Genomic DNA, 25,340 nt, shown 5'->3' on the forward strand with positions numbered 1-25,340 from the left:
GCAGAACAAGCCACAGGCTATACCTGGCTCTGCCCAACCATGCAAAACAAATGAGCAAAGTCACACACATGTGCCAGCAGCTCAAGAGACCAGTGTGACCTCATAGCTTGAGTTTGTGGGCACTTTCCCTGCACTGGGCACTGCTGAGCACTGAGTGGGGCAGGAGGGTCATGTGGGGGTCTCAGTAAGGGCTCCAGCCCCCTGTGCTGACATTCTGGAGAGGCTGCCATGATTTGTGGAGCAGCTGTCAGACTGTGGTGTGAGATGCAGCCCCGGACATGACATGCTGCAGACCACCACACCTCTGCCCCAAGGGATGATGTGTCGTGCAGACATCCTTCTGACCTGTTTACCTGCCTTCCCACCACCTAAAACCCAACAAACTTGTTTTGAAGAAACAGTTTCTTATGTAACAGGAATGACTGTCAAAGGCCAGCCCTGCCTAAAAGGGCTGAGTTACTAACAGGCACATTCATACAGCTGAAGAGACCTTAAACACATCGGGTCAAGGAAATAAGCCTACATGCCATATAGGTTATATACCAGCCGAGAGACAAAGGCAATACATTCTCAAAAACATGAGAAACTTCTCTGTGGCCAACCTAAGCTGCTCTGACATGAGGTCACAATCTGGCAGGGTGTGCTGTGTGGTGCTGAGAGAGGTGGTCCACTGTTTTGGGAATGGCCTTGCAAAAGCCTCATCCAGCTATAACTTTCATTTAGTCATCTCACTCTGAGAAATGCCCTGTCCGTGAGCTGGCACCACTGTCCCTTCCACATGCCAGCCCTGCAGCACCACTGTCCCAGCTGCCTCCTGTCGGGCACCAAGGGGGCTGAGGTTTCCTACAGAGTGAGAGAAATCAGCCGTGTTTCAAGCGTGCCATCATTCTGGGACATAGCAGGGAAAAGGGTATCTGCACTGAACCAGTGAGTGATTCCCCTTTTAATGGAACTTCAAAGTCACCAGCATTTCCAGACACGTAATTTCAGAGGCTCCTACCCCATAGAATTTAGCTTCTCAACATGCTCTTGTGGGTCTGTATTACACTATGACATCTTAAGTTGTGTTTTGATGGGAGAGGTAGTAATTTAGTGACTTTCAGACACAAGTCAGTTAATTGTTATGTCTGACCCATCTGTACTTTCTTTACATCAAGCAGTTTTCATTTTCCCCTAAAAGCAGAAGTCCATGCCATGTGTCACAACATGAAATATCAACTCTCTCTGAGACAGGAGGCAGAGGAGTGATCCACGTATCACTGGCAGCTCTCCCAACATTGTGCAACAATCACAAAAACATGAGGGTGACTTTGTTCCAGCTCTTGTTTCTTGCAAAAAGCACCATCTAAAATTACAGCAAGCACAGGTAAGTGTGCCCTGGCATGTGTCAGCCAGAGCCATGCCAAGCAGGCCCTACACTGCCACAGGGAAGATCCAGCAGTGGAATGGTGGCCCCAAGTTGCCCAGGGCTGGTTTGAGGGCAAGGTCACCATCACCTTGAATAGAAAGAAGGTTTAGACAATTGGGGTTGCTCGGCCTGGTGAAAGGAGGCTCAGGGGATTCTTTATTGCAGCCTTCCAGTACCTGAAGTGGGCCTATAAGAAAGACTGGGACAGACTTTTTAGAAGGGCCTTTTGCAACAGGACAAAGGGAATGATTTAAACTAAAGGTGCATTAATTAGATTAGCTATAAGGAAGAAACTTTTTATTTGTATGGCGAAATACTGGCACAGGTTGCTCAGAGAGGTGGTGGATGCTCCATCCTGGGAAACATCCAAGGTCAGGTTGGGTGGGACTTAGAGCAAGCTAATCTAGTTGAAGATCTTTCTGTCTTTGCGGCTACAAGCAGCAAAAAGAAGTGGCTGGTCTAGCTGACCTTCAAGAGGTCCCTTCCAAATCAAACTATTCTATGCTTCTGTGATAATAACACACCCTATCCCTTTCTTCTGCTTGCCCAAGCACTCTCCACCCCTCCACCTCTTCTTTCTCAGCATGATCGAAACCCTGTCCACCTCTCCTGGACCACCACCACCACAAGCACAGCCCATCCTCCCATCTCCTCCTGCCCCGCACACCGCATCCCTCGGCCCTTTCCGCGCCGGCAGCGCAGGCGCTGTCCCGGCCGCGGCTCCGCGTCGCCCGGGCACGCCACCGCCTGCCCGCCGGCCGCGGGGGGCGGGATCCCCGCTCCTTTTCGCTACGTCAGGACCGGGGAAACCCCCGCCGGCCTGGCAGCCGCCTTTTAGCGCCGCGCTCCGCCTCCGTGCCGGCAGAGCGCTGCTGCCGCCGACGCGAGAGTACCCTGAGCGCTCCGTGCCAAGCCGAGCCGAGCCTGGGCGCTCCGTGCCCCGCCGAACCGAGCCTGGGCACTCCGTGCTCCGCAGCCCAGTGCCCCGCCGAATCGATCCTGGGCGCTCCGTGCCCCGCCGAGCCCAGTGCCCCGCCGAGCCGAGCCTGGGCGCTCCGTGCCCCGCAGCTCCGTGCCCCGCCGAGCCGAGCCTGGGCGCTCCGTGCCCCGCCGAGCCCTGTGCCCCGCCGAGCCGAGCCTGGGCGCTCCGTGCCCCGCCGAGCCCTGTGCCCCGCCGAGCCGAGCCTGGGCGCTCCGTGCCCCGCCGAGCCCTGTGCCCCGCCGAGCCGAGCCTGGGCGCTCCGTGCCCCGCCGAGCCTCGCCCCGCCGCCGCGAGGATGCCTGGCCGGACCCTGCGCAAAGCCGCGCCTCCCGCCGCTCCTGCAGGTACCGGAGGGTGAAGGAACGGGGGGAACGGGACGGGACGGGACGGGACGGAAGAGGGACACACCGTGCTGCGCCCGGGCGCTGCTGGCCGGCTCCAGCACCGGGCGATGGGGGGAGCGCCCGGCGCGGCTGCGGGCGCCCGTCTGGAGGCGAGAGCGATGCAGCTGCTGCCCCCAGCGAGTGGCGGGGAGAAAAGGTGCGGGGTGGGGTGTGCTTCACGTTGAGGAAAAAGTAAAATATTGAACTAAAAGTACCGTATTGTGGGGATCTCATGAAAGCGATAACCACACGCGTTTCCGCAGGGCGCGAGGCGGCGGCGGAGGAGTGCGCCCTGGAGCTGGCCCGCATCGGCGACAGGTGGGACCTGCGGCAGAGGATCCTGAACCTGCTCGCCAAGCTGTTCTGCCCCGGAACGTGGGCTGCCCGCGGACACGGCGAGGGGAACGGAGGAGGATCTTGGCTTTGTGGGTTTGGAAGAAGAGGCTCCACAGACAGTGGGAGATGAAGAAACCTCAAATCTGGTTGCATTGTATTGAGGTGCCCGTAGCCGCTGGAGGATGGCTATCACATGATTTGCCTGAAGATTGTTACAGCAATATTGGCGTATGAATGCCACGTGGGAAATAAAGATAACGCTGGGCAGAGCCTCTCAACCGTGCAGCGGTGACTTAGGGCAAGCCGGTGACATGGGGAGATTTGGGGCAAGACTGAACTTGCCCTTCACCATGGTCTCAGAAGACTTTCAGGAATACGGTTACCCCAGTCACCCTCTGGTCCTCATGTCCCATAACCTTGTTTCACCAAGGAGTTCGGGCCACCTCCTGGATGAAGCCAAAAAAAGTGTCAGTTGGAACTTGGGATCACATACCACACAGGAAAAGCCACTTGCTGGATTTTTGACTGCTCCTCATGTCTAAAGCATGGATCCTGCTGGACAGCGATCTGGTGGCGGGACTTAAAATTTATTAAAGAAAACCACTATCTTTATTGAAAAGTTCTTTGTTGCAGGATGTTGCTTTGCAGACTAAAAGTTGTAATTCTATGAATTAACACAGTGTTGCATAGTTCTAGCCTATATAAATATTTAGTATAAGTTTATATATATATATATATAGTATGTATACGTAAAATATAAACGTGTGCACCGCTAGTGTATGTCATGAATATTTAACAGAACTATTAATCGAAAGCTGTTTGTTTAGTCTCAAAACACAGTAGGAAAAATGTTCAAAACATGACAAAACTATGACAAAACTCAATATAAAAAGGTATATAAACGAAAAAAACCTATAATATTTTCAGATGATAAAGGAAATAAATCATGCTTCAGAGAGGGAAGCATATTTTAGCATTTTATAAAATATATATCTGAATATATATTGCACAAACACAGATATTGAGGTAATTGTGGTGGAAGGATTCTTTCAATATTACAAGGAATTTCTTGATAACGGTACAGTTCTGCTGTGTCTTTATAAGTAACAAAATAACTTCAATAGAAGTAGATCTTAAAGTCGAATCTCAAGTTTTGTTGAGAATGTTATTTATTCAAAGAAAGCAACTACCTCTCTTTGAAGAAATAATATCAATAGAATTGAGTGTTACAGTGGTACAAGAAAGTAGCCTTATGATTGTTTAATTATACTTACAGGCAGAGGTTCTTCCCTTGTACTTTATTTCCATTTCATTTCATGGCCTCCTCATTTCAGTTCCAGAATGGTGAAGCTGCTGCAGCACATCCAGTGGATGGTGATGCACCATCACCACTGAGGAGTTAATGGGTATAACCCATTTCACTGAGGGGATATTACCTTGGCTGGCTTCAGAGGATCTGAATTAAACATATTGGTTGCAATCAAGGCAAACAGTAACTCTACTAGTCAATTCATGTCAGGCTCCATCCTAAACAGTATTTTTCCCAGGTCCAAGATAGCAAAAAAAGGGCTGAAGCTGATCCTGTTTCATAGCTACCTCTAGGGTCACTGGTCAGAGTTCCTTCTCTTAACTTGTCTATAAATACATTTGCATTCTATAAGGCTGTATAGTTACACTTTCTGTTACTTGTGTCTATTCAAATTTTGTCTTCTCCTCTCTTGTGGTGGATTCCTGTTTGTATTTATAGTTTATTTTTCTGTTATCTCTTCTTAATCTGCCTTTGCAAAATTGTCATTACGTAACTCTGGTCACTCTCACAACCAACCGTGTAGGGGATTTACATATTGACACTGACTTCTGTCACTGAGCAGAAGCTGACTGACTTTCCCTTCTTTCCACATGGAAGACTTAACCCCATCCATCCCAGTGGTTTTACCGGGAGCTTTGCTGTTGGCTTGAGCCACATGCATGGTTCCCTTCCCCTCTAAGCTAGCTAGTACCTTTTCAGGGAGAACATAATGTTTCAAGAATAGTTGTTATGTATCTTAGTACTGCATAGCAGTGTGTTTGGCTGACATGTACATAGGTCAGTTTTTCAGGTACTAAAAAATAAATGCAAAGAGTTTCAGATCAGCAGAACACCAGCTCCCAGGCTAGCACTGCATCCAGCTGGGCAAAACTTCATCAAAGGCAGCTCCAGCTTCATAAGAAGGGTTGCTATTTTATGTCCTGCAGTTGGTGGAATCTTCATCAAGGTCACTGAAAAATGACCATGCCTATCTGGAACTCTCAGGAAAATTCAGCATTAGCAGTCACATTAGTAGCTGAAAAGTATGTGAATAAAACTGTTCTGTTCAATGTATGCTGCTTGGAAATTCAACAGGAAATGAGGTGTGGATTTGTAGAGCCCACCCAGTTCTTCAGAATGTAGCACATATGAATATTACAAAAAAAATAGTATACTCATAAATGCATTGTCATGGGGATATCCAAGTTTAGTGTTAGCACACTATTTGTCTGCCTAGAAATGCAAAGACTATTTGCTTTTTTCGCAATGTTTTAGGTGCTTTGGTGCATTGTTAAGAATGGTAGTGTTCAACTGGAACTCAGGAAAAAGACACGGATGCAAGAGGTCAGTGCCAGTACATGACCAAGCACTTGCTGATGTTCACCCTAGATTTGTTGCTTCTGGGAAGGATCTGCTTTATGACTTTATCAATGTGAGTTTGTTTTCCTTAAGGCCTGTTCTGGATGTGTGCCAGATGTGTTGCTGTATGCCTCACGCACGTATGTCTTGAATTCTTGCTAAGATAATAAATACAAAGTGTCTACAAGAAAAATGAGTTACAAAGGTTGCTGTAACTCGAGTTTTCTTTTGTGGATTGTAAATGTATGATTATATTATGCAAATTCCTTCCATGCTTCCATGTCAGCAGGGCAAAATCACCAGGGCAAGAGCAGAGTGACAGCAGGTTTGCTTTGGGAGATTAGGCTTTGACTTCTGCCTTTAAGATGAACGAGGAATAACCATGACCTTGAACTTCAGAATGAGACACCTATTGTGGTATTTTTTGTTAACTACTGGCAGCGGAATATTTGGGTGATATTGGGGGTCCATTACTTCTACCAGAGTAGCTGCAGCTTTGAAAAGGAGTGTCCCTAGTAAAGGACATCCAAGTTAAGGGTTTTGTCTAAGATGCAGGCAGAAACGGATACAGTGTTTTGTCAGGCAAATTTTTACTTCCTCCAAAGTTTGAAGCTGGAGTTCTGGAAGAGTGGGAAATGATGCTGCTTAGCACAAGGGGAATACCAGAGGGATAGTGCAGAGCACATTCTTCTTCCCTAAATCTGGGACCCAAAGGTGTCTGTGCAGAGGAGAGCCTGAGGTCCTCTCCTGCTATGCCAAGCACATCAGCAGCTGACTCACTGCGCTGCTTTTCCCCAGCTTCACAGGCAGGGAGCACCATGCCTGTGGCTCATATTCCCAGTGCAAGGAGGACTAAGATCTTCCGGGCCAAAGGCTCTTGTTTCTAACAACCAGAAAAAAACCCAAAGAGATGCAACTCTCTGTTCTTCCCCAGTTAGTCACCAGCAGAAGCCTGGAAGATTTTTACTTTGGAGGGCATCGGTGAAGTGGTCCTGAGAAGGCCCATCAGCCTGGTGAAAAGTACCACCACAGCTACTGCACAGAGATCTGGTTTTGTAAAGCTTCACCAGCAAATCATACTAGTGTGACTCATCAGACTTGTGAAAACATCCAGACATTCTCACCTGCTTCCCACTGGAGTCTGGCCTCTCTCCAGCCCTCCAGAGCGGTGTCCAGTCACCTACGTAGCATAATGCTTGTGACCTGCTCCTCCCTAAAGGGCAGGAGAAAAAAAAAATCCTATCACTGGGGCATGGCATTGCAATCTGAATGCACTTGACTCACCCACAAGCACCTGATACCAAAAACCCACAACAAACCCACCTGTTGAAGAAAACTGACAGAGTTGCCACCCTGGAATGCTCTCCATTTATCACAGCACCTAGCTGGACAACAAGTGCAGCCCTGGGTCGTGTTTGCCCTGCGGTCCCCTAGGTGAAAACCAGTCTGGTCCCCTCAGCCAGCTCATGCCTTCACACCTGAGACTGGATGCACAAGTGGAATTTCTCAAACGAAGTGCCAGACAAGAAGATACTTCCTCCCTCTTCCCCTCATGGGATGTTTTTATAAATCAACTGAAAAACAATGTCTCATATGCTGGTCATTATTTTTAGCACACACTGCTAGATGGGACTAACTTTTATCACTTTCCTCCCATTAACACAAGAGGGTGTGAGGGCATTATGTGCATCCATGGAGGCGTAAGGAGGCCAGACAGGAAGGGCTGGGGATATGATGTGTTGCCTTTCAGTCAGGGTTTCCCCTGAAGCAGGTGACTGTCTGATGGTGGGACCATCAGTGAGCAATAGTCCCAAAAGCTATTACAGCTGTAAACAAGGGTCCTCACCCAAGTGCGTCAGGACATTGTCTGGCCCACGTAACAAACAGGCCACACCAAGGCTGCCCTGCCTTCTCACGCATGGGCTCTTTGCAATGCAATTCTCACCACCCTTCTGAAAGCGTGGAGGTTGGTGTCACTCCTTTAGCAACAGGAGATATCCCATGAAATGGCAGTGACCGGAAATTAAACAGTTTCAGCTATTTCATCTTCAGCCATTTCATCTTTGGTGGCTTTGGCGTCATTCCCTCCTGCCCATGAAAGGATGGTGGGAGCACCACTAGGCTCAGAGGCTCAGCTCCTCCATGCCATGGTCATCATTTGAAGGGGCAAGGCACCTTTTTGTCGCGGACAGGCCAGCTTGAAAAAACAATTACTTTCAGCAGCACCAAATAAGGCCAATCCTAGGATGCTGGCACTTCCTCCCTCAGCTCCTGGGGCCTAGCTGGGATCACAGTCCCCTACTGCATGGCAGAAATTCAGGGCAGCATTGTGCTTCCACCTTCTCCTTCGTGCTCCTGACAGGGATGTGACAAAGCCACAACAAAGGCAGGAGGCCACAGTCATGTCTACCCTGCTCAGGATCAGGAATTAGGGAGGCAGTTTTTTGACAAGAGCAGCTGGACATTGGACATTCCCCAGCACCACCATAGCGCATCAAGGAAATGGCTTTGGTATGTAGGGAAAAATCCAAGGAATTTCAGCACCAGGTAACTTGTTTGCTCAGTGCAACGATATCAGACTGATTCAGCTGCACAGAGGGGTGAGGCCTGCACATATGGAACTATCAGTGGAAAGGCAGGAAGTTCTGGGTTTGGTATTGACTAACTTCAAAAAATACCCTGACTGACAGAAAATATCCTTCTGGTCACAGCTTTACACACTATGGGATGGAAGGGCAACTCCTTGTTTTAGGGAATGATGTGTATTTGCATCAAAGGTTCCTTCATATGATCATTAAAAGTGAAGGATTTTTTTTAAAGGAAAACAACTTAATTATTGCAGTCATTATTAACTTGTGAAGTTTTTAGTTGGGTTAAGTGCTTTAATAAACACAGCTACATGAAAGAGGAAGTTATGTCTGGCTTTCCCTATAAACAGAGTCCAAAACAGGCTTACTAAAGGCTGATTCAGACAGTCTGGTAAAAGCCATGCTCCTCACAAGAAGAAACACGTCATTTTTCAGAAGTGGTGGGGACCAGTCCTAGATAGTGCAGATCACTCGGTCCCCAGGCATCTATTGTTATGAGGCTGCTGCACACAGGAAGGAGGTACTGCAAAAGGAGTTACACAACCCAGTATTGCATAGAAAGAAAAATACCAAGCACCCAAATGCTGGACCAAAAATCTCCCAGCACCAGTCAAGGGCCAGGGACTGGCAGCACAGAGGCAGCATGTCACCCCTGCAGCCACGGCTGGCTCTGTGGCTGACCCTGCATGGCCATGGGCACCAGGAAGTGCAGCTCAGGGCTGTGGTTTGGGAAGGTTTGACTTCCTCTTGTCATTGCAGTGATGTGCTGCCCTGTGGCATCACCTCCCTCTGTTCATGGGCGTCATACCCAGCTAGCACCCGCCCTGCTCCTGGCCAGCCACCGACTCCAGGGTGGCCTGTGGGAACCTTCTCTCTCCCCAGGGGCTCTCCTTCACAGCATCCCTGCGAGGGGACAGTGACCATTAGCCTCTGGTCAAATGTGGTAAAGTGGTATTTTTGATACATTCCTGGAAACAGAGATGAAGGAACAGACACACCAGAATCACAGACCCTATTCAGACAGCATTCAGTGATGCCAACAGGGAACAGAAGAGCAGCAAAGCTGTAAAAAAATGAGAAATGAAATGGAACTTTTTAGGTAGAATCACATTTCAAATTCCTCATTTGCCCATGCCCTAAGGCTTTCACAACTGAGAGAATAAAAATTTTCTAGTACTTCACATGTCTTGGTGGATAAATGAAGTCACATGTGCTAATCCATTTACAGATTAACTTCATTGTGTCTTCTTGCTTTTGTATTCCTCTTAGCTACTGACTGTGGCAATTAAGATTTCAATTAAAGATATTCAAGACTAATCTTACAAGAGCCATGCTGCTTGTAGGTTTGAGCCCTGCTGACCCCACCTCAGCCCACATGTTGGAGAAATCAGAAGGAGACAGGAAGATGGATACAGGGGAGTCAGTGAAAGAGAGGAGAGAAGCTGGGCTGGCCCAGCACTGGTGACAGCAGGGGGGAGCGAAAAGGCAGAGGAAATTATGATTGAAAACGTCTTCTTCCTTTTCCCTGTGCAGCCCTGGGGGAGAAGACAGGCTCCAGCTGGGCACAGGTGTGCTGAACCAACCTCAAGGGGACTGCACACCATCCCACACCTTCTCGTCCATCTCCTTCCCATTCTGCTGGTTTTATGCCTTGCACAGTCTCAGACGGCAGCACCCCTCATCATCATGGCTGTGTGCAAGGGAGAGGGATGGGGAAAAAAGGGTCCCAAGACAGATGCAGGAGTGAGATACCACAAAACTCCTCCTCTTCCCCTCCAGCCCGGGAAAGAATCCACGTGCCCAGAGGGCAGGCTGGGAGCCAGCCACACTGGCCTTTCCCACAGGATGAGTCAACAGAAGTTGTGGTCTTATCCCTCCTCATGAGATACTTGCTTGCTTGCACCCTTGCAGCATGGCATGCAGAAAAGGAAACCGAAAGCACACACAGCGGCTTCTGGGGCACAATCCTGGGGATGACGGAAATGTCCTCTGCACCACTGGCATAGGAGAGCAAACGCCTCCCTTCCCATCACACAAAACCTCACCTGGCCTTTTTGGGCAGCACTGTGCATAGGAGGAACTAGTGAGGTTTGCCAGGTCTGGCACAAGACCCAGACAAGTGCCACGGGTACACCAAGGGAAGGTCAGGACTGCCCTGTGCCATGAGGGAGCGCTGCTGCAAGTGCCCAACCCAGCAGGTGAACACAGAGCAATGCACATGAGCCCGCAGTGTAAACACACAAAGCCGCCAGCCCCTTCCTCCAGCTCAGCCTTCCCCACAGTAACCAGCTGACGTGTCTGTGTGCTGCCAGGCAGCACGTGATTTTGGGCACCTCTGGCATTCCCCACATCGGAGCAGCTGAGAGGAGAGCTTTCTCGGCTGGCTCATCTTCCCATGAGGAAGGCTTGCTTTGACCTGCTGTGCAGTGACTGTGAAGTGACTTGTGTCTAAGAGAGTGGCCCACTTGATGCAAACCTCCCCAGTTTGGAGGCTGTGGTCTCCACCTCCCACTATGAGCTGCACTTCACTCCATCCACAGGGAGTCTTCAGCCCAGCCTGTTCCACCAGCTCACTGTGGCTTTGAAGGGAATTTTATCCACAGAGTAGGTGGGAAACTAGAACAAATACCAGATTAGGAATAGTTGTATAGAATCATTCCCTTGTAAGGTCTGGGCAGGAGGTACAGTTTATAAGCAATGTGCTCCAGGGACTGCTGCTTCGATGCAAACTCCACATTTTCGTAGAACAGGGACAGGAAAAAACAAGATACTGAAGCAGGTTCTACAAATTACCTTGTACTACTTCTTAAATGCCTTAGTCCTCTTCACACTGAATTGCAGTTCTTACGAGTGCACTACTTCAGTTCTACCTTAGATGCACACCTGGACATCATTTACACCAAGTCTTTGACTGCTCTCCCTGACATCCTTGTCCCTGTGATGCCAGTTCCAACTGTGGACCAGACAGACTCTGGCATAACAGAATTAAATACCTAGAGGAGTACTAAGGATACCATTTATTTTCAAAATCACTAAAAAACCCAAGCAAAACAGTTTATGGTGATACAGATTCACATAGAAGAGACAGAAATCAAAAAATGTACAATCTATTTCATGTTATTGCACTGACTTTTTTATAATATACAAGGCATATTAAACAGTTTTCATTAAAAGAAGTTTTATTTATATAAATAAAAGTGTAAATATACAATATCATACAATAAGTGTATCAGACTAACACACAAAATCTACCTACAGTGGGATCCCCATTTTTCTCATGAGCTAGTCTACTCTTCATCAATATTTTCACTTGTACATTTACATAACCTAAACATAGAAACAGGTAAACATTCCCATCTGGGAACACTTCCTTCAGAATTTGACAAGAACCACTGCAGAACATTAACCAGGGTTAATTTTATGTGAGGGTCATTAGGAAATATCAATCACTTAACAGTTTCTTAATACTTATCTGTCCTTCTACTATTTTTTTCACGAGAAAATGATCAAATGTTTTTCCCTCCCTAATCTCAAGAGTTTTCAATACAGATGCAGTCCCTACAGAAGCTGGAAAGAGCTTCCAGGTACAAAAGGCTGCAAGAATCTCACAGCAGCATCTCACTGCTCTCATATCCATGATGTGCAACCTTTATCTGCCCCAGGCCTGGATGCACCAAAGCCCTCTACTAAACCTTCTCCATCTAGGAGCAAACTCCCCTTGTCTGGAATGCCTTCAGCTCCCTGGTGAAGAAGTGCATAATTTCATCATGCTTATTTGGTCTTCTAAGATGCAGCTGCCAAATCTCTGGGGGAGTCACTGCTCTCCCAGAGTTTGGCCAACACTCCTGCAGGGTGAAGAATCACCATGGGGACTGATATGCAAACAGCAAGGCCAAAAATGGTCGTGATCCTACTGAATACTGATGAACTAATGCAACGCCTTCCATCATTTTAGTGCAACCAGGCTCTCAGAAAAACAATATTTACTTTGCCAGGTGTGTAACCAAAAGCTTACTACATCTGCTTGGTCTACCCATCTTGTCTGTTATAAAGCAGACACCCATACTGCATAAATTCTGGAGCTTTTTCAGGGAATGTCACCCCAAGAGAGATGTCAGGAAATACTACTGAAATCATACCAACATCAGTGAAGATGTTGTTCTTTCACAAGGAAAAAAAAAAGTTATTTTCAGGAACGGAAACAATCAGGGTTAAATACAATTCTTTTGCTTGCTCTAATGTTAGTAGAGAAGTGTTATCATTCTACTCATAGTAACTATTATCAGATTTTAAACATTAAACCTATCTTTTAAATTATAGCCATTACTGAATCACACACAAAAATCCCCGTTTCTGTTTGCTGTTACTCAGCCAACACTTATCTACGTGCATGTAAAATAAAATACTGAACAGTATCTGATTACTGAAAAAAAAGCCTTCTAAATCACTCACAATGAACAGTACCTGCAAATAAGCATCTGAAAATATCCACCACGTATCATCTTAAGACACCTCAAATTAACTTTAATTTACAAAATGAAGACTTTGCCTTTGAGCTCACACTGGTTTAGGAGTGAGGGAGACATATGCCTCCCTGCGATGGAACCTCCGAAATTTTAGACCGTGGACTGAAAAAAAAGCCATTTCCTAAAACACAACTGTGATTTACTACACTGAAGTAGCAAAAAGTCAGTACTGCACTTGCACGTATTATACGTATACAGGTATGCATTCACTACGCTGCATTAAATTCCACATGCATTTTATGTATCTATTATACACGCTATTACAGTCGGATTTTGGTCATTCCTGAACAAGGCCTCACCATTCAGTTGTCATTGCCAAATTATTTTCTCCCTGTTTTTCAGCAAATATGCAGGGGTAACCTCTTCTAACCTATCACAGGCCTGGATCTCAGTGTGGTCCTCCAGCCCTAAGAGCTGCATCCTCCTGAAGCCTCTCCCACCACGGAGGTGACCGGAGGCATGGACCAGTCCTGACAGAGTGGCTGAGCTTTGGGTTCACAGGGGACCCAACTCCACAGTCACCTCACAGCACTGAATCTGAATTAGTTTCAGCAGAAATCCTGCAGGCAAAGGAGCTGTTGGACTACGTACAGTATTGTCTTTCCTGTAACCAAAAGCTGCATCTCTCCCTGGATTCACATGCTAATATGTCACTGAAAAAGAATTAAACCTATTTTTTAATTTTTAGGCAAACATTGCACAGCTTTTCTGTTCATCCGGTCTCAGGTTGCCTCAAAGAACTGAATTTTCTTCTGCTCATCATGAGCTGCAGTCTAATGAAGCTGTCACAGAAATGAACCAAAGCGAGTGCTCCACTAACCTGGAAGCAATTGCTTCAAGCACTGCTGAATAAATGTAAATAAACTGAACTACAGTATGATCTTGGGGTAGGGCCAAGTGACAAGCCCAGACCTTTCTGTAACAGCTATGCAGTGTCTTGGCTCACTAAAAACAGAGGCAGCACTTCAGACTTGGACTGGTTCCAGGCTGAGAGCTCTTCACCCTGGGCATGTTGGCTGCAAGCAGTCTCCAGCCTGATGTGATGAACGACCTGAGCACTGTGGAACAAACAACTTGTTCTCAGCTGATAAGGACACTGGCCCATTTCCTCCTGTATGTATTTTATGTTGTTTAGCTATCCCAGATGTAGGAAGAGAAATAACAGAGTCTAATCTCTTGCACCCATACACTCTCCTCCCAGCACAGCAGACTAAGCGGCATGGCCTGCTACTGATACCTCTTCTGCGAGTAGAGGTGAGAAAATCCAAACTAAGCTCCTGTGGCATTGCAACCCTTTCTCTTTTGCTGTACCCAACACCATGATTTTTCCCATCTACACAAACAGTTTTCAGTTTCACCACCCAGAACCCTCAGTATCAGCCCAATCCTGACGCAGTTGGGTGTACTTGCATCATCCACACACATCCTCACTCTCACACAAGCAAAAATAAATACTGGACAGGAGAAAACAAAGAAGACCAATTAAAAGCCACCACAAATATGGCCAGCTCAGATTTAATCTGTTATAATCCCCATTTTTAGATCACCACTTTTCAGCTTGAGTCTTTCAGGTTGGGCAGCCTTAAACCTCTTGAAGACAAATAAAAGCAGCCCAACTTGCAGACATTCTTAGCGGTCGCTGAAGTCTGTAGGATCTGTAAGTGCTCAGCACTTGAAATTATCCCCCTTTTAAAAATATATATATTTTAAAGGTGCCTAACATTAGAAGCCTAAATTTGAAAATTCAGACCCCAATTTTTTATCACCCCCATTTTAATCACAACTAACAACTCAGTATACACCTTGGTGGACAATCACCTATTATTTGGACATGATTTTCTTACAGATTTCTACCACATTAACGCCAAGTGCTTTCTGATACAAGTTGCACCTAGAAGTAGATTCAGGTGTGGTGGATGCTGAGTTAGTTCATTAGTTTTAAGAGGATTTTCAGCTTTGCAATAAAATGCTCTTAATTTTAGGCATAGAAGTTGTGCAAAATTATACTCTCTTGTCATGCGCTTTTAGCAAAACTGCACTTAGAAGAATAAAGTGAGATTGTTCCAGACATTCTCTTATTACAACAAAAAAAGAGGACCAGACCCTAAGGAAGTGTCCTTAAGTCTTATTACAGCTAAGTGATATAGTACAGTCTAAAACCCACCCTTGTCAACAGGATGGCAACCAACAATTTCTACTACCAACACTCTGCAGATACTAAAAATATCAGGGACAGGCACAGTGTTATTTATCTCAGTCAAAATACTTTAAACCAAACCCAGGAGAGGTCTTGAAGTTCTAATAAAACTGCCACATAATACAAAATTGTCTCTAACTTTTGGCTTCCTTCATCCCCAATCATTAAGTGAGATTTGTGAAGCTCATCACATGCTTGCTCAGTGGTTCTCCAAGGCTCTTAGCACCTCTCTGTAAAGCATTAAGACACTTCTGTGTGGCTTTACAAATAAAGACAGCTTTCAGACAGTTCTAAATGGTTTGTCTTAGCAAGTGTGATTAGATGTAGTGCTTCCATCATACTGCAGTTCTGTGTTTTCTGATCAGCAACTGAACAGGCCCCTCTGGCACAGATTTAATGATGTTCCAGGCATCGTAATGCATGAGCCCAAGTAAAGACTTCCCACTAACAGCAAGAATTTCATCTCCAGTTTCTATGTTTCCAGATTGCTCCGCAGCACCACCTAGAAGCAAAAAAGGGTAAAAGTCAGTGTTAAGAGAAAGTGAACCTACAAAAATCTGCTTTCCACTGGGATGAAATAAATCATTGTTTTCCCAACTGCAGCAATTTCAATACAAATCACAGCTGTTCGGCTCAGCTCTAGCAACCTACCCCATGATGCATCTCACAGAAAAGGTTATTTTAACCAAGATAAAGCCCTGTTCTCCGAGAAGATGTCTGGTTTTGAAGGAAACAACAGAAGTACATGAAATGTGCTGAATGTTACCTCTGTAGCTGTAAGAAAATCTGGTTGATAAAATAACCGTGACATGTGGCATGGATGTACTTTCTCAATTTCAGCAGGGTAATAAGAAGATAATGCAGTAGATTGTAAAACCTGGGATGAACAAGCCAAACACTGGTAGCAAACTTTGGACTAACACCATTCACAGAAAGCTCCTAGAGAGGCACACACCTTTCACTACTGATGAAATTGTATTTTCTGTAATGATAATTAAGCTAACATGAGTCATCAGAGCGAGGGGAAAAGGGCTGTATGTAAGGATGCAAATGAATGAGCTCAAAAATTAAACGTCCTTTACCCTAAGAAGCACTTTCTAAAGAGGGGAAAAACAAACACACACACAAGAACTGCTAAGCAATTCAGTAAATACCTGTTTGATTTTTTATCTTGATGAGGGAATAAACCACACATTACTGAAAAGTAATTCTGTAAAAATGCTGTGCACATGCAGTTTCATTGAGAGTTTCAGCTGCCTTCAGAAAGGGCCTTATTTTTCACTAAACTGAAAGATGACATATGAAAGTCACAGTGTAGTTCTGGGATCTGTTTTCTTTCTATGTATGGCTCATGTAAGTTTAACTACCTGATGACAAACAAAGCACCCAAGACTGGCAGCTTTTGAATACAAATATCCCATATTCTTAGCAAAAACTAATGTTAATATTAAAAAAAAAAAAAAAAGACAAAAATATGGTAAAATTCACAATTGGACATAATGCAGGGCAGTGTTTGAGTACCACACTAGTTATATGCACTATGCATTTCTTAGGAAAGAGAACTGGATAAGGCATGAATGTCTCAGACCACTATTATATAGATGACTGCTGCTGTAGTCTAATGTCTAGAAGAGTGGACAGAGCCATGCTTAGTAAAGCAGATTGCTCCACAAACATTTACTAGCAGATGCAATCCCTAGTCATTCCCAGGAGCGTTTTTTCTTTTAATGACCACTTTGGCCTAGTAAGTGGTAATAAATGAGAGCCACAAAAACCACCCTTGCTTCAAAAAAACCACGCTGAGTACAATAATTGAAATATCTGTACTATGCACAGACAAAAGGAAAACTAGGATAACATCCACTGTATGCATGTAGTACCTTTAAATATCCTTTTTACAAGCAAGGGCTTATCTCCAGCAATGGAAGCTTTTCCACCATCGAGACTGAATCCCAAGCCAGCAGAGGTTTTCAATAATTCAACACAGATGACATCATTCATATCCAGGTTTGGATCTGCAATTGAACACACACAGCATCTTGTTATGCAGATAACAGTAAATTGCAAGTTGTATTTGGTTGGTTTTTGCTTTTGCTGCAGTGACAAGACAATTCAGAGTTCAGTTACTCAGACTAGGACAGGCCACCAAGCTTCTCAGAAGTGAATGTATTCTATTGTAGCTGTGAATGGGAGACAGTACAAAATGCATTTACACACAGAGATATTTTCAGTTTACATGTTCAACAAAACCTGCCAAGGCATCTTTTTTTTTTGGCAAAATTATAGCTAGCAAATTTAGCAAATGCTCTAAACATCCACAAAATAACGGAAAAATTACAAAAATAGGGAGTGGAGAGCATTTATTTTCCTTTCATTTGTTCCCTTTGCTTATTCAATGAGCCACATCTTTTTAAGTAACAGGAATGAATGAAATGTTTCATTAAGCAAACATATTCCATTCTCTTAAGCAAAAATCTGTAATCACTTCCTAGGGTGAAAAATTGTTTCTAGCTTCCTATCTATTTATTTAATTATAATTAACTGTAGTTGCACCATACCTCCTACATAGCAGATATTTCTGAAATGCAATATTGCTGTAGCTGAAATAAGATACAATTTTGCTTAAGAGGAAATAAATCTGCAGTTTTGGAAAACAGGATCCTCTTTGCTTTGTGTGGATGTAATAATTATGCAGTCTACATTATCACAAATTACTGCTACTGTTATCTCAGACAACTTTAAACGTTATCTAAAACATCTGGAGATGTCCTTTGCCTGGAAGGGTGGAAAGAGGTTCTGAATAACCCAATACTATTTTGTTTATGAGATCATGTTGCCCCCTAGTGCCTGGACCCAGCAGATATTCTGCATTTGTCAGGATGCAGGATGTAGGGAGTTTAGGGCAGAGAGGGATTCTGAAGTAATTACATAGATTATATCCACGGGAGCAATTCCAGAAAGGCTGATCCATTAATTAACAGAGTGCTTTCTTCTTTTTTTTTTTTTAAGCTGTGTTACAAAGTCGTATCATAAAACTCAGTGTAAGCATAAAACAATAGAAACTGCTACAGAAAATAAAACCCTGTGAGAACAGTAATGATTTCAGCCAGCAGATTAAAAATAACGAAGTGGCAGCTCCGTGTCCTGGTTTTGGGGTGGACAGAGCTGAGTGTCTGGTGCTGCCCTGGAGGGCAGGAGAAACCCTTGCCAACTCTCTCAGCAGAAAGCTTGTAACCGTGGCCCACTCCCTCCCCAGGACCCTGCAGCAGTGCAGCACTGGAGCAGGTCATCCCCCTGCTCCCAAGCAGCACCATCCAGACAGGTGCTGAAGAAGTCTGGGTCTTAAATCTACAAAAACCTTCAGAGATCTCTTCCTAAGACCCCAGGTGCAGCCTTTACACCAAAATGCTGTCTTGTTCCTGAACAGGAACTTAGTATTCCACTGATACATTACCACTTAAACCATTTATCCCTACTTTCCTACAGGATGGCTGAGTTCAATATGGCTTACTTCCATTTACTGCAATATAAAAATAATTTTTTCTATGTTTCTAGTAGAAACAGTATGAAATCTGCTCTTACAGAGAACAAGCTCAGTTCCTATGCATGACAAATTGCAGGGCATGGGGTTTTGATTTTTTAAAATTTTTAAAATAATTTCTGGTTGTTTTCTTCCTTGCATTGACTACTGTTATTACTTAAAAGGAGTTTGTCCTGGATTGGAAGAATATGCAGAACCACTTACCTAAGTAGAAATTGGATTCGGCCCTGAATTAAGTCTTCTAAGTTTGTGCCTAGTTACAGTAATTAAAAAAAAAAAAAAAACAACAAAAAACCCCAAACAACAAAACCCCAAACTGTATTTAGGTTCCAAAGAGAACAAATAAAATTTAAAGGTAATTTCATTTTCTCCCTTCAATCACATAAGGCACAGACGCTTTTAATCTAAAACACATGGATATTTTTCCCTTCAGTCTGCTCTGCAAAGGAATTCTTCCAACTGTTCTTGGACAAAGATCATACCTGCTCCTATTTCCATGGAAACATCCTTTCCAGACCCCACACATTTTCTGCCAGTAGCTGATATCTCAAGTCTGGAGGAATTGTTTGTTTTGTCTTTTTCCTTGTGGATGACAACAACTGCATATTTGTACAGCCTTGCGTGATGAAGAGTATTCAGGACATCCCCATGGACTGAGCTTGCCAGAGATTTGCCATTGATTGACAGAACAAGATCTCCTCGATGGATAGTCCCTTCTTGAGATGCCACTCCCTTTGAAAACACTCTGTGGACCTAAAAGAAAGGTTTTAACAAGGGTATTTTAATCTCATGACCACACAAAGCATTCTACAGGCCAAGGTGAACACAGGCGCTTTACTAAGATTCGCAGCCAGTGTCCACTGCCTGGATATTGAGCACATGGCATCTGCTCCAGTGAACACCCTCAGTGATGAGACAGAGCTGCATTTGGGGATGGGGGAATTCAGAGGAAAAGATGGCGTTATTGCATGGTCATTTCTAAGCCAAAGAACAGCTAAGGAATGTAATATCACAATCACTTATGCTTTCACTAAACTCCTCAAAGGCCTTCAATTAACATATTTCAAGTGACACAGAGGTCAAATCCATGTCCGTGCCACAGCAACCACCAAGAACGCTGTGGTGTGTGACACCCACTCCCCCAGTTCCCACTGACTGGGACATGCATCCTGTGCTGTTTTCAAATGCACATTTCTAAACATCTGTGCAGAGAAAGGCTCTGACTTACTGCAGCTGTACAAGTATTTAATTGTTCGCCTCAATCTGGCTGATCAAATATCATGCGAATGGATGGAAAGGGATGATTTAGCGACTTGAAATGCATTTTTCTAGAGAAAAAGATACTCTATTCAGGGTGGATTAAACTTTGAGAAAACTTCCAGCAAGTTTAGATGTGTGTCATTTACAAAAAGGAACTGACTAAAAGACTCAAGATCCAGTATTTAAGGACTTGCCTATTAGGCACTCTAATTTTAGCAGCCAGAATATGGTTTCCCATGGAGACAGTACTGGCTCTGCCAAGCAAATGTTCAAGGCAGCAAATCCGTGGACACAATTCTGCATGGCATTACCTTTAGGAATTTATCCTAATGTGCAGACCAGCAGCAAGGCATTAGAAACCTTTTGGCTCCTGCTCCATCTCATTGTAGGGCCACACTGAGATGGGCACCTGCTACAACCCACAGATTCAAGGAGATAAATTTCCAGCCAGTCTAAGCAGGCATTCAAAGCTGGAATAACAGCCTCAATAACAGATCTAGGCATGCAAATGCAAGTGGAATACAGGGGTCATGTCCAAAAAATCTGCTGCCTTCCCTCAGTTGCTCAGCTCCTCAGTACCTTGAAGCTCACTAGGCATTTCTATTTCTGCAGCCAAGTGTGGATATAACAGCCCATCTAAGCAGCTCAGTACCCAGTGGCAACCCTAAATATACCTGGGACCCAGAATCCCAGTAGGTCAAGAACATTAATAAGATCCCTTTACACCCACTGAACAAAAAGCATCAGGAAAGAGCAGGAACAGACACTCTTCTGGTCTCATGGCTAACAGCACTCAGGAAAAGGACTTAATCAGTCCTCACTCTGAGAGAGCATAAGATCTTATTTTTTAGGTTGAGTCTCAGTCTCTAGGTAAGGAACTCTGTAAGGAACTCTCTGGGTGGGACACTGTTGAGCCTTCCTCTTGCTCAGAGCTGCCACTGTTTGGGCCAAAGACAGGGAATAACTTCTCCAGTGAGAGAAGTAGAGGCCTGCTCTCTAGACTTTGACCATATTCTAACTTAATGACATTCTAATTCTAACTTAAACTTAAGTTTAATATAAAATACTTTTATTTATTCTGGTCTTCTCTAAAAGAAAAATTCAGAAGATTCCTGCAAGGGCTTCTGCAGGCCCCAAAACAGAGGACATACCCTTCTTCTAACCTCAGCATTTAATGGATCTCTCTCTTTTGGGGCAGAATTTAAATGCGTATTTTGTGTTAAAGAAACCGTCACACAGGACACCAGTTTTCTTGAATTTTTCTGTCTCACTGATCTGTTTTTGAACAGTCACTTTTTACACACCAGTATCTTAATAGGACACTATCGTTTGTTCAGAATGCTCCTTAAGACTTAAAAAATCCCTAACCAGACAACAACCCTCATTAACTGACCACCCACAGGTCTTACTAACTCAAAACAAACTTGTGATGTGAAATTCATAATGTTTGCTGAGGTCTGCAACAATCAGTCTCAGGATCTGAAAAATCCTCCAAAAACTTGGCTGCACAGAGTTTCCTTTCAAGAGCTGAGAATGAAAGTCTCCCCTAAAAGGCTGTGTGCACTGCAGCTGCATGCAGAATTTTATTTAAATGCATAGGGTTTAGATCTAGCCCATCCCATCCAGTACAGATTTTTAAATCCTGAAAGCATAATTGTTATCCATCTCCAATAATAAAAATTACGCTTCCCAGACATTCTGATTTCAGTAGCAGATGGTAAGCTGCTGCTTCTGAGAGACACTGTGAATGACTTGCAGTGAGTCTTGATAAACGAGCACTTGATCTAATCACCAGCCTGCTTTAAAGTGAGCTTTGTAGAAAAATGACTTGCAGCCATCACTTACTGTGACTGATTTCTGTTCCAAGTCTACTCCTCCAGCAACACTAAATCCCAGGCCAGCGCCTTCTTCTTTGTGCAAGACTACAAAGTATGTGTCTTCTTTGCTCTAGCAGAAAAATAGAGGAGCACAGGAAAGGGAAGAAGAAACACAAAACCAAAAATCAAGACCAAGCACCCACATAAATGACAAATTCCCCATACCCACAGATTATGGCAGGTGAAAAAAGGCAACTCAAGGAATTAAAACTGAGATGTTAAATGCGTTTCACTTCATGCTACAGAATGAAGCAGCCATCTAGGAGAACTCCGGTGACAAGGAAGATTTCTTCAGCCAGTTCGAGGCTAGAAAACAAAGTCAAAATTAGGGTAGTGAAATGGCATTAAACTTTGGGCAGCTTAATTTCCACAGGCTGTAGTCAGTTTTGCATTGTTCAACATTTTGCAGTCAAAATACAATATCCCCATACACCTTTCTGGACAAAGCGCTGTACCATTTAGGGAATTACTAACACTTTTGTTATCCAATGTCTTCTTCCTCCTGAAAGGGTAACATAGATGTAAGGCAGGGCAGTTGCATCAACCTCTTCTCAGTAGTGCTGGACAATCTTGCAAGGTGCAGTGGCTACATTGCTGAAGCCTGGGAAGGTCAGACTGGACAGCAGAAAAAACTCTTTCACTTGGGAGATGAAAGTAAGGACCTGTTAATGACCTAAACAAGACTAAGCTGCGCTGTTGCAGAAATGGGAGCATCCAGCACAGGAAAAGGATTGGTGCAGGTTTGCATCCAACAAGTCTGATGCTGTCACAGAGATCACGTTTTGTGGTATAAGGGGAACTGTAGGAAGGAATTTGGTGGAGCAGGCACATTAATAGCTAGCTCTGGGGCAGAGCATTAGATGTGGGAAGTAGAGAGCAGGTTTCTCAGCTTTTCCCCAGGACCCCATCTAACACTGGTTATTTCCAGAAACTGCCAATACTAAAATTAATAGTAAATTAGAAACCAATCTCTTTAATCTATATAGCATTAAATTATTTACTTGGTTCACTAAACTCAACATATTAACTCAGCATTTGCCTTTTGTTTCGAAAAGCACAGATCATTAGTGGTTTTGGTGAAACAACAGTCAAATTCTTGGTTTTGCTGCATCTTTTTTGCCAAATAGTGTCTGTGGAAGATGTCCTACACTAAAGGCATCCCTGCAACATACAGAGGCAATGTCAGAAACTGATGTCACCCTGTGCCACATCATTGATCCATCAGCACTCAAAGAGAGAGGAGCAGTGAGGGCAGAACATCTTTGTCCTCAGTGTTTTGTAGATGCTAAGACCCTGCTCACCTGTACTCAAGTTGGAACAGCTTTATGTTTGGCTTGAAATAATAAAATCAGTTAAGTAACCAGGCTAGCCCCTTTCTAAGTGCAGTGAAGGCAATGGAAATATATACCTATCTTTGACTGTTAGTACTATAGCAACCCTTTTTGTTCAAGAGGTCAGGCTCTTTTCAACCCTTGATTATATCAATTTGCTTAACACTGGTGAAGGAAAGAAAAAAAGTCAGGAAGTTCAGATGTTAAAAGAGTTATCCAAGGATCGTATGTGTTGAGCCAGCCAACAACACCGTCTGGATACTGCTTCCCATTCCCAAGGTGCATTCCCTCCCTCCCCAGCCCTCAAAGCTGCTCCTTGCCAGCACACAATATTGGGCAGAGACCTGGTTATGGATGCTTACTGCTTTACTTGGACACACAAAGGACACACCGGGCCTCCACTAATCACCTCTGTTTAGACTGTCAGCCAAAGATATCAGTCACAGAGACCTAAATAAAATGCCCTTCTTTCATTATTAGTAGTAGCATTTATTAAATGCTAGCAGTAAATTCAGCACTGTTTAGAGCAAAGGATGGTGACAAACCCTTCCCAGGGAAGCTCTCGCTCCAAATCAGGCAGTCCATCTCATTTTTCAACAACTGGATAACTACGAAGAACTGTTCTATTGTACATTCAAAACCCACCATTTGAATAGCGTAAAATTTTCCAGAGTATGTGCCACACTGGGCTTAAATATGGATAAGAAACTATGCAGACAAGAAGTGCATTCCAAAAAGCATTCAGCTTTATAAATACTTGAGCTCTCAGACTCTGAAAACTGGCATAAATAAATAAATCTCTCCAAGACCCCATGCAAAATATTTTAGAGAAAACTTAATTACCTCTGTCCAGTTGTGCAATCCAATCCTAATTTTATCAGTAAACCTAGGTAACCCTCTTGGCTCACCAAGCTTTTGAGACTTGCATGCTTTAGCTATGCTGTCCCCTGGAAGGAGATAAAGCTGGATATTTTCGGGAGGTCCTTTCCCCCCTCAGCCTGTTCTATGTTTGAAATTGCAATCTTTGTGCACAAAACTCAAGAACACTCTAGATGCAGCTCAGCCAGCAGTTACGCAGACCAGATGGCAGTTTCCCTTCCAGCACTGTCATTATTTTATCAACTCCTGTTCTGATTTAATAAGGATGTGGATGTATCCCACAAACAGAAAACACCAAAAGCGGGGAAGTAATGTTCTGGCAGGCATTTCACTTTGGAAGTCTTCTTCAAACACCTAGATAATGAAGCAGGTTATCTTGATGCAAAAAACAGTTTCCACAGAAGAGAACAAAAAGGTCACAGGAGTCTCTTATAAACCCTTCAGCAGCCGCATTCTGGTGTTCAAAGTTCAGCATTAAACAAAACAAATTCAGTTTCTGTGATTTCAGCTTCTAGCAGAAAGCATCAGGCACAAAGAGGAGCAGAGCTTCCCTTGCATAGTGGGGAAACTGAGTCTGATCCAGATGGCTGGCAGAAAGCTAAATTCTGATGTGCAGTTACTGGGGAGCACAGATGGAAGAATACTTTTCCACTTAAAATAGGTGTATTTATTATGACTCAAAACTGCTTTTGAACTTTCTTATACAAAAAGCCATTCAAAATTATTACAGGCTTATAGCAGGCATTCAAAAGCCAGCATTAGTAAAATTAACATCAACTGCAGTTGATAGTAATAGCCTGCCACAGGACTACTGGAGGAGCCCTGAAACAGTTTGGAAAAGATTTTATTGACCCTTAAGAAAACCCTCAAAAATCCACCAATAACCCAGTTTTATCTTGTAGTACTTACCTTTACTTGTGCTTTGACTTCTTGGAGCATAGCAGCAACATCACATTTTGGTACTACCACTGACAAAACAGACTGCAGTTTTTGCTGGTCCAAGCTTGAGATGAGCAGCTGATCCAAGCTAAAACAAACATAAAAAGACAGAAGAGCTCTGTATTTCCCAGCTTTGTAGAGATACATTTCACATATACAGTGTAGGCTGTATTAATATAAATGACTAAGAAGGAGTCTTGAAAACTGGTTAGAAATGGTGTGTGCTGGCAGAATAGGAAGGGGCAGAGAAGATATATTTAAGAATAACTCTGAATGGTCCCTGTTCTGTTCCCCTCATCCTTCCCCAATGGTTTTAGCAACAGACATTAACAGGAGACAGCTACATCTGAAGACTGCTTCTGGCAGGACAACAAGCTCGTTTGTCACCACAGGGTGCGCTGGCAGCCAGTGCTGTGCAGCCCCCCCTCCACCACTACTGCTGTGCT

The 25,340-nt window shown here is 44.2% G+C and overlaps 2 protein-coding genes across 3 annotated transcripts in view; one reads left to right on the forward strand and one right to left on the reverse strand.

Annotated features, from left to right (window-relative positions):
• The first annotated feature begins 2,685 nt into the window (after window positions 1–2,685).
• On the forward strand, window positions 2,686–3,749 carry PMAIP1 (phorbol-12-myristate-13-acetate-induced protein 1). Its single transcript, XM_069002198.1, has 2 exons — window positions 2,686–2,734; window positions 3,037–3,749. The coding sequence occupies exons 1-2, from the start codon at window positions 2,686–2,688 to the stop codon at window positions 3,237–3,239; spliced, it is 252 nt and encodes an 83-aa protein (XP_068858299.1). The 3' UTR covers window positions 3,240–3,749.
• A 7,683-nt stretch (window positions 3,750–11,432) lies between these two features.
• Window positions 11,433–25,340, reverse strand: part of PDZD2 (PDZ domain containing 2) — a 139,545-nt gene continuing 125,637 nt past the window's right edge. Inside the window, exons 20-24 of one of the 2 annotated variants that reach the window (XM_069000968.1) lie at window positions 24,865–24,982; window positions 21,714–21,815; window positions 19,091–19,361; window positions 16,948–17,082; window positions 11,433–15,569 (exon numbers count right to left, since the gene is read on the reverse strand). In XM_069000968.1, coding sequence (XP_068857069.1) covers window positions 15,403–15,569; window positions 16,948–17,082; window positions 19,091–19,361; window positions 21,714–21,815; window positions 24,865–24,982 — 793 coding nt within the window. In that variant the 3' untranslated portion in view covers window positions 11,433–15,402. The remainder of the gene's footprint in view (window positions 15,570–16,947; window positions 17,083–19,090; window positions 19,362–21,713; window positions 21,816–24,864; window positions 24,983–25,340) is intronic. The other variant, XM_069000969.1, reaches the window with a different exon arrangement.

The sequence above is a fragment of the Aphelocoma coerulescens genome (assembly GCF_041296385.1).
Source record: "Aphelocoma coerulescens isolate FSJ_1873_10779 chromosome Z unlocalized genomic scaffold, UR_Acoe_1.0 ChrZ, whole genome shotgun sequence".
Classification (NCBI taxonomy): Eukaryota; Metazoa; Chordata; class Aves; order Passeriformes; family Corvidae; genus Aphelocoma; species Aphelocoma coerulescens.